The following is a 9871-nucleotide window of genomic DNA, read 5'->3' on the forward strand; positions in this document are numbered from 1 at the left end:
GAAACCCTCCAATTCTCTCTCTCTCTCTCTCTCTCTCTCTCTCTCTCTCTCTCTCACACACACACACACACACACACACACACACACACACACACACACACACACCCTGGGCTATGGCAAGACTGGGAATCAGCCGGTGGCTTTCCTGTTTATGTCCTACCATGCCCTGCCTACAGAGGGCGCTAGCAGGAGTTCGCACGGTTACAGGGAGAAGAAGGAACTCACAGGCTGCTTCCTGGTGGTTCCTACCACCTCCTTCCCACCCCTGGCAGCTTCCCTTGGAACCCTTTCTGTCAGCCAGGCAGTGGAAACGCCTTCCAGCATTTGAATTCAAATTTTGAGTTCTTTAACACTCACTGAGACAGCCTCACTGACGTCTTTCAGTGAAGGAAGACAGGGACCCCTTCTCAGGGGTGAGGGATAGGACCCTGCAGGGGCTCTCCTCAGCCCTGAGTCAGCAATACAAGCTGGGCAAAACCTACTCCCCCACAGGGGAATGTCTGAGCGTCACCACACATCTCCCTCCTGCAGGCATCTAACTTCCAATAACGCCAGGGACCGCACCGGTTCCCTTGGGGGCTACCCCGTCAATAACTGGATTCTTAACTTTGTCTTCTTTAGTCACCTAGTTAAAGAGCCTATTAAATTAAGACTGGTAAAGCCACTACTGTGGTTTCTGTTTGCTCTCAGGACATGGACAAACACCCATGCAGTTGGGCCTTCAGCGGCTCCAATTACCCCACCCCAAGAGTGTTGGGGTTGTCTACCCACAGCCCGCTTTCTGATATGGTCCCTGTCTGCCAACCTATGTCTAAACAGAAACAACGGCAAGTTTCAAGAACATGGTATATTGTAGCGAATGGAGTGTAACCGTTGTACATTCTCAGGGGATGGCTGCAGGGCTCTTTGCTAAGTGTTGGCATGCAGCTCCTTGCTGGCCTGTAGTAAGCCGTAGGGGAGCTTCCTCATCGCAGGCCTCCTGGAGAAGATGATCTTGTTGTAGTTGAACGTGGGACCCTCTCTGGCTTCCATCTGTGATTGTGTAGGTTCTGGAAGGAGTGTGGAACTCACGTTTGTGGCAGAGCAAGGATCCCACGTGGACTGCCTGGATTCTGACAGGGCATCCTTGAGCACAAGCTCTGAGGACTTGGATGACTTCTTCCTTCTCAGGTGCATGAAACTAGGTTTGCTCAGCCTTGTCGGTTTGCAGCTCTCCTCGTAAGAATGAATGCACTCCAGGTCCCGGGCTCTGCTTTTGTCAATGAGGCGCCTTACTGCTGGAGAGGTGTAGGTGACATAGGCTGGCCAGGGGTTGTGATTTTCAAGCAGTGTCACGGGGAGTCCGAGGTTTTCTGTGAGCTCCACTAGAAAAGAAACGCAGTGGTTTAGAAGCACTTGCACACTCAGCAGTGCATCAAAGAACTGCAGGGGTCTGGGATCACAGTTTGAAGCCTCCCCCCTTTATAGAATGGGAGTAAAACCCAACCTAATGGTAATAAACAGAATGATATTCTACTGACTATATCGATTAAAGAATAGCACAATACTACTAAAGAGAGAGACTTGGATTAAGCTGGCTTGCTTTCAAATGTTTTTATCCAATTGTTTCTTTAAGTCCCAAATTCTAGTGTCCTCAACTAAATGTCTGCTTAGGAAGTTGTTGAAGAGTTGGGCAGTGGTGGCGCATGCCTTTAATCCCAGCACTGGGGAGGCAGAGACGGGCGGATCTCTGTGAGTCCAAGACCAGCCTGGTCTACGAGAGTGAGTTACAGAACAGGCTCCAAAACTCTGTCTTGAAAAGCAGAAACAAAAACAAAACAAAACAAAACAAAAAGATAAAGCAAGTTGTTGAAGGACTGTAATCTAGTGACCTCTGAGTATTCACAGGAAGTTCATTCCAGGGTCCCCCCACAGTTACCAAACTCTGGGTGTGTCTAAGCTCCTTATTGCAAAATGTTATGTGCTGGACATGGAGGTGCACACTAGTGAAATCAACACTCAGGAGGCTGAGGCAGGTGGATCATTGGTGTAAGGATACACTGAGCTACATAGACTATCTCTATTTTTTCTTTCAGTAGAAAAAGCAAGATGCAGTATGTGTGTAAAACCAAAGTAGTTCTTCATGCTTTGAAATTACCTCTAGAAAACAAAACACTAACACAATCAATGCTCTGTGAGTGGTCATCAGACTGTACTATGTAACAGGCAATGCTTGGGATGCACCATTAATTGAGTCTTTGGATGCACTGTTGAGTTCAAGCATTTATACTACCCAGATACGTACCATCAAGGATGTGTTAACGGCCTGGAAGAATATACCTTAGGAGACTAGAGTTTGCTGGTAGAATGCTCGCCTTGCATGCATGAGGCCCATGTTTGAGACCCAGTACTGCAAAAAGAGAAATTTTAGCTGGATGTGGCCATTTGGGCTTATAACCCCTGAACTCAGTAGAGACAGGAAGATCGGGAGTTTGAGGTCAACCTGAGCTACATGAGAAACTGCCAAAACAAGACAAGACAAGAAAGAAAAGGAGCAGACACAAGAGCAAAATGGGCTTAGGACTCGGAGCATGGGCCTGCTCCACCTGAAACAGGATGAACCTTGAGCAAGTGCTCGCCCTTTCTGATCTCTAGCTGCCTCATTAGCAGCATTGACTTAGCTGAAGGAGACCCCTTTCCAAAGGCTTCCCTTGCAGCTTCGCAAAAACTCGAGCCAAACCCTCAGCAGTTCCTGGTAATCAGTAATCACTAATGGGCAGCTGTTACCTTCCAGGGGCGTCTCTGGATGTGTACTGTACTGCATTTCATCCTTATTGCATCTTTTTGTTGTGGTTGATGTTGTTTTCGGGACAGGGTTTCTCTGTGTAGCTTTGGAGTCTGTCCTGGAACTCGCTCACTAGACCAGGCTGACCTCGAACTCACAGAGATCCGCCTGCCTCTGCCTCCCGAGTGCTGGGATTAAAGGCCTGCGCCACCACTGCCTGGCCTTACTGCATCTTTATAATGTAGCCACCCTCCCTATTTTAACAGAGGATGGAACTGAGGTTGCTAATTTGGTGCAGCTCACTAATGGTGGGTCTGAACTCAATGGTAACATGTTCCTCCGTGCAACTGCTGCCCAGAAGTTCTGATGCTTGAGACCCTGGTGGGAGCTTTGCTGAGATTTCTACCCACCCATTTGCTAGGTCCTTAGCCGGTACTGAGTTATGGGTACAGCAGGCTTTCTTTCTCACATCGTGGTTGCACTATGTGTACCAGAAATGACAAGCACCTCCCCTGCATCTGCCGCTGCCCCCATTTTTCCCAGTGGTGCATCCTTTCCCTGGTTTTATAGCCTTAGGTCATTTCAGTGGGAGTTTGGGAGGCAGAAGAATTAAGTTCATCTTGCCATCTCTAACCTGCGTTCAGAGAAGCAAACAAACATGGTAATTGGTATTAGTCAAGAGAAAAGTTCCCAGCCCTTGTGTTACTCTCCGTGATTGCCAGTTACCTGGAACTATTAAGCAGAAAATTCCAGGAATAAATAATTCACTGATTTTTTTAAAAAAGATGATGTTATAATTTCCTATTTTATTACTAGTTACTACTGTTACTACTGCTAGCTTTAGCGAGTCTACTTTATAAGCCTCATCGTGGACACTCACACCTAGAAGACGACAGTAGATATGGGGTTTAGTGTTATACGCTGCTTCAATCACTCGTAGGTGTCTTGGGACACATCCCCTAGGGGACAGGAACTACTGTGCACAGTTATTACCATATGGCCTTGGGGAACATGGAGAAGCTGGAGTTGGGGAACAGATCTGTCAACAAGGAGTGTACTGCAAAGGGCTCCATATCTCTGCTGTGGTCATGTATCCCCCGCCCGCAGAACACACCTGCACGGCCTTCCACTAAGAAAGACCTATGGAGGCTCCAAGTACAGATGTAGATGTCGCCTCCTCCCCAGTCTCTCCTCGTATCCTCAAAGCAAGTGCAAATATATTGCAGGTTGGACATGGTGTCTGCTAAATGTCGTATTTTCTACCAGCTCAAGAGCCGACCCCCTCTGCCTATCCCCTGACTCTTCTGCCCCAGTTCTCTCCCATTGTTAGAGTTTTCTTTCTATCTCAGGGCCGAATGGCTTTGGGAAAATGTGAAAGCCAGGGTCTCCCAAAGTTGGCTTGACAAGTGATCGATAGCCACCCTGAGGATCCTAAGTCCCGTGGTCTGCCCCTTTGGGGAGAGCTGGGTGAGTCCCAATGCCTGCTAGTGTGGCCTTGCTCCAGCTTCTTAGATTGTCATGGCCAGTTCTTCAGGAGTCCTGATTTCAGATGCCCTGGCTTTCAGTTTGAGCAGTGGGCAGTCCTGGAGAGTCCAGGTCTTGTTCCTACAAGCAGGGCAGGGGCAGGGCCCCGCCCACTAACTTGTGCTTCCCAGCCTGCAGCTGGGTCAGAAGTGGCTGAGATGGTCAGGCAGCTGCCAGGAGACTTCTAGAGGGGCCCCAAGGAGGGGCGAAAATCAGAATAATATTCTGTGTGCTCCATGGTCAGTGGTTCTCAACTACGCAGGTCCGTCCACCTGGAGAGAGAGCTTGTCCAAGCAAGCAGATGCTGGAGATGGAATCGGGCCTTCACACTAGCATGGTGAACACTTTATTGGCTAAGTCATCGCTCCTCTGCTCCAAGATTTCATTATGTATTACTCAGCTTTTCCATCTCTCTGGCCCTTAAGCATTTGAAAGGGTCATGGAGCCTTTCAGCCCTCACCTGCCAAAGTCCCATAAAAACACGCTGCAGAGGATTTTTATGAGTTCCCAGGAGATGTCAGTGTTACTGGGCACCGAAGCCCGAGAACTCTGTACCGAGGGTCAGTGCTTCCCAAATCTAACAATTCCTAGAATAACCCACAGAGCCTGTGGCTGTGCCTTCCTCCCAGATGCTCCAATCCAGTGGAGCTCCTGGGAGTCTCTGAGAATTTGCTTCCACAGATAACTCCAAAGGATGACAATGCTCTCGATGCACGGACCATGCTGAGTGCCACCCTGCCTGCGCCCAGCATGAGTAGTTGGTGCCACTTCTGTCAGTGCAACAGAAGTGAGCTGTGGTCTGCCAGCTTGTTCACCCATGGGTCACCCACCTCTGACACAGAAAGGCCCCATGTCTCCACACCTTTTGTTCCTCCCCAATCAGGGAACTGTTTATGGGATTTGAATATGTCGTTAACAGAAACTAAGTTCTGATGCTTTCATAAAATATGCTATCCGTAAATTTCAACATTTTATTCAAAACACCTACAAATGATAGCATCCTGGAGATTTTTTTAAGTTAAAAAGAAAAAAAAAAAGAGGACAAAAGTCAAGACATTTTAGATCCAGGTCTTGTAGGAGTCTCCTGTGAGTTTCAGCGGCAATATTCCACAACAAGGCGTTTTAAAATACAGCATCGATATAGTTTTCTGAGGCCACAGAACAAATCATGCTCAAATTGTCCTCTAACCTAGAAAGAGATATCTGGGATAATTTTAAAGTAAAATTTAAGGCATCTTGGTTTTCTAAGACCAGTGCCCGGTTCTCAAACGTTAAGCTCATCCATTTCAAGTTCCCTCAAAGAGAGAGCCTCTAAAGAGGCCACCGAGCTCTTGCCTGCCCACCTTCAGTGAGAGAGGACTCAACTTAGTACGCGTGTTTGTAGAACAGTTAGAATCTGTGCCCCCCACACACACACACACAGTGCCAGATGGGGGAAACACACTGGGAGATGATAATATTTAGGGGACTGGGAATAACTCCTTTCACCCTTGCTTCTAAATTAACAAATCTGAAGCAACCATGGAGCCCGGTTCCCAGTGGGCCCTGTTCTAGCACCACTGTGCTGTGTGGGACGCGGCGCCTTGCACGCTGTCTCACTGAGCTTCGGTGCCACAACCCGGAGTGGCTGGTGGACCACGCCACCCAATGGTAGGTTTTCCTCATACCTGCTGCAACAAGGACTGGGAAAGCTCGAGAAAACCAACGACCGAGACGCTCTCAAAATGCATGGAGAGGGCTCGTTTGTTGCAAATAGCAGGAGATAAATAGTTGACATAAGCCGCGGCCTTTCATAATTTCCTTCAAGTCCAGCACAAAGGTTCTATTCTGTCTTCCTGTAAATGAATTGCAAAGCCACAGTCCCCAGACAGAAACAGCATTGATGGGAGGGGTGGGAGGCCATGCTGAAGTAGCTTTCTTTTTGCTCCCACAGACACTAAGGTCTGTGTCCAAGCAACCGGGTGCCCAAGGCGAGCGCTCCTCAGTCCCCACTCAGTTTCTCATCACAACATATTTAGAATCTAAACTTTGACTAGATTCAGACTCAAAAAAGTGGCATTGCCCTGGAGTGTGGCATAACTGTGGCCGGGATTATGTTCCTTAGATTGGTAGGGATTCTGATGTTTCTTATGAAATGAAAACAGCAGCGAACCCCTGCCCTGCTTCCCTTAGGGACTGTCTTAGTTGTGGTTTCTATTGCTGTGATGAAACGCCATAACCAAAAAGCAATTAGGGGAGGAAAGGGTTTATTTGGCTTACACTTCCATATCACTGGTCATCATTGAAGAAACTCAGGTCAAGAATTCAAACAGGACAAGAACATGGAGGCAGGAGCTGATTCAGAGGCCATGGAAAGGTACTGCTTACTGGCGTGTTCCCCATGGCTTGCTCAACCTGCTTTCTTATGGAACCCACAACCACCAGCCCAGGGATAGTCCCACCCACCATGGGCTGGGTCTCCTCCCATCAGTCACTAATTAAGAAAATGCCTTACAGCTGGGTCTTGTGGAGGCATCTTCTCAGTTGAGGCTCCCTGCTCAGATGATGCTAGCTTGTGTCAGGTTGACCTCAGACTGGCCAGCACAGGGAGACCTAGCTGTCTTAAGGATGTCTGGATGGATAGTAAAGTGCTTTAACCCAGCACGATTCAGATTTTGTTGGGCATTGGGAGGACTGCAGATCTTTAAAACCATGGTGCCGGCTCTCTTTGCCAACCTTGCGGTGTGCCAGGAATGAGAGACAGAGCAGGAATTAAAGCTTAAAAGGAATTAAGCTTTAAAGGAATTAAAAAAGGGCAAAAGGCCTTGGGGAAGGTAGGTAAATGGAGGCTGGATTTGATCAGTGTGCTATTGTATATTTGTATTGAAATATGCTATCGAGCCCCATTATTATGCACAAATAATGTGTGTGCGTGTATCACATACGAACCAAAACATTTTAAGAGAGTTAGCTTTAACTGTAAACTTGGTACAGCCTGGAGATGAAAGGAAAACCTTCCAACTGGCCTGGGGGAAAGGATGGGGTGGGTGTTGTCTTAACTGTCATGGGGGGCCCAGTCCCCTCAGAGCAGTGTCATCACTGGAAGGTGGTCTTGGCCTGATTAGAGAGCTAGCTAAGCATGACCATGTGAGCCAGCCAGCAAACACTCCTCTGTGATTCCTGCTTCCCTCCATGATGGACATGCAAGCCAAATCAAGACTTCTGCTTTTGGTCAGAGTCTTTTCTCACAGCAACAGAGAAGAGGTGAACACCAGGTGATTCCAACGCGCAGTATGGCTTATGTCTGGATGCTCGTGAATCTGTCCCCCCAGACACTGGCAATTTGTAAGGTGATATTAACTATCTAGAGACAGGACACAGGACCAGAAAGTTGTCTACAATGCCAGCTTTCTTTCTGTGTTCACTTTCTCAGCGTCCTTTGAAACAGTTAATGGGACCACGGTACATTTCCACAACCACGTGACAGTGGTAGAAAGACTTGGACCAAAGGCAGAAGCAAGTCAGTGGCTGAACAGCATTGGAAACGAGGGACCAGCGGTGTGGATGGGAATCTCCAAAACCGATGACCTCACTCTGACTGCTGCAAGCTGTGCCCTTATCTCAGGAAATCATCTCCCAAAAGGATTTTGTGGTTCCAGGCAGGATTAATGGGTTAGTTAGTACATTGATACAAGTCAGCTCCACTCAGGCTTTTTGCCTGATGCTGTAAGACAGGGTAGACTCAAGAGTGAGGCGCTAGCTTCATTTGATGATGCCTAAATTGTGTCCCATAGGGTGTAGGAATCTCTCGAGATGTTAATAGGCGCTGTTTAAGAAGAGGAAAAAGTCCAGAACAGGGGCCACCCACACAGTCATATAGATCATTTAACCTGAGAGCCACCATTAATAGGATCCATTTTATACAAGATGGCAGGCATATTGCCAACCAAGTTTGTTTAAACACCCCAGAATTTCTCAGGGCTTGTTACGTGCTGACTTGTTTCGTAGCCTTTCAAGAGGCAGAGTGAACACGCATGATAATTTCCTTTGACTTGTCGGTCACACATGCATTAGGTAGGGAATCTCATGGAACTAGAAGCCAATGAAACATTCATGCAAATTTTTAAACAAGGTCCTTCCCCAGCCTTCGGGACTGCACACCTCAGAGAATGTGACAGTGTAGGGGCACGGAGGGTGAAGATGAGGGGCACAGCTGGTTCTGTCCTTATTGTAGCCTTCTGAAATCCTCCTCAGGGTCCCACAAAACTCCAGATGTAGACAAGCAGGCCAGCGTGAGGGCCCGGTGTTTCTCTCAGTGGCCTCATCTCTCTCTTTCCTGCTGTTGTCGGCGTGCTTATCTTGCTGGACTCATCCCCCCCGCCCCTCCCCCTTCCCCAGGGAATCATCCTTCTCAGGAGGAGTCTGGCCTTCTCTCCTGGTGCAAAGGCTCTTCTCCTCTCTGCACTTTGTCTTCCTCAGATGTCCATTTCCTTCCCTGCCCTGCTTCTTTTTCTGCTGTCCAGCCACTCCCCACTTACTTTTGGCAAAGGAGGAAGCTGCCATTAAGAGCGGAAGTGTTTTGGAAAGCTGATCTCTGAGGTGTACCAGGATGGGAACCAGCTCAGTGCAGCATGTGCAAGCATTGGGGGCAGGGGAGGGGAGATCTCCAGCCAGAAGGACCTTCCGGGAGCCTGCCATGCTCTACTGTGCAGACCGAGGGCCTTCACAGGGTGCCTGCATTTTACACCTGGAGGAAATAGTGGGTGCACACCACACCTTATCCTTATCACTACTCTCCCTGCTTTCTTACCCGTCATCCCTGTCCCGTGAACACCCCCAATCTGCCATGGGCTCTGGAGGAGGGGCATACAGGAGAGTCGCTAGATAGCTGAGGAGCACCACAAAACCTAGAACTACAAAGACAGAGGGGTGCAGGGAGGGGACAAGTTGGTCTTTCAGGAAAGAAGAACGTTATGTGTCCCTCTCCCTGTGTGACAGTGCACGGCCACCTTCTCTTCCTCACCGCTGCCTCTCTCTACGTACACTCTCAAGAAGAGAAACAAGGCCTTACCTGCACTGTCTAATGGGTCAACTTGCAAATGGTGGGCCACTTTGATAGTGGTAAGTTCTGACACGGACCAGGCCTCTTTGGGGAAAACCAAGGATCACCACTCCATCTGGGGTGTTGCCGTGCCAGTCTGATCAGTGCTGCCCATCTTCTAACACCAGCCTTCCATTACCGGATCCCACCTACCGTGTATGGGAGGAGCCATGCTTCTGGCTAATAGACTGTGCGGTACACATGTGCTCTAAGGATTAATGTCATAACTTTCAGGTGCTTTGTTTTCCAGGCATGGAAACGGTCTGTGCACCTGCAGATATGCGGCGTTTATTCGCTCCCTGTAACTGCAATGCAGCGTGGGTTCAGAACCTCAGTGCATTCGCTCGTGCATTCACCTCTCGCTCTGGTATCTGCCCTTCTCGGCATCCAGGATCTGCAAAGCAGATTTCCCATATTCACAAGAGATCAAACAAGACTAACAGATGCCATCCATGTCATCAGAAAGAAGAGCGGAGAAAGTCTGGAGCATAAGTCTAAACATA

At 48.5% G+C, this 9871-nt stretch overlaps 1 protein-coding gene across 1 annotated transcript; it reads right to left on the bottom strand.

Annotated features, from left to right (window-relative positions):
• Nucleotides 1–832: 832 nt before the first annotated feature.
• On the bottom strand, nt 833–9540 carry Cdrt4 (CMT1A duplicated region transcript 4). Its single transcript, XM_087909575.1, has 4 exons — nt 9522–9540; nt 9339–9413; nt 9078–9180; nt 833–1432 (listed from the first exon to the last, which is right to left on the bottom strand). The coding sequence occupies exons 1-4, from the start codon at nt 9538–9540 to the stop codon at nt 910–912; spliced, it is 720 nt and encodes a 239-aa protein (XP_087765701.1). The 3' UTR covers nt 833–909.
• Nucleotides 9541–9871: the final 331 nt, after the last annotated feature.

This window comes from Myodes glareolus, chromosome 9, assembly GCF_982192425.1.
Source record: "Myodes glareolus chromosome 9, mMyoGla1.1, whole genome shotgun sequence".
NCBI classification, from domain to species: Eukaryota; Metazoa; Chordata; class Mammalia; order Rodentia; family Cricetidae; genus Myodes; species Myodes glareolus.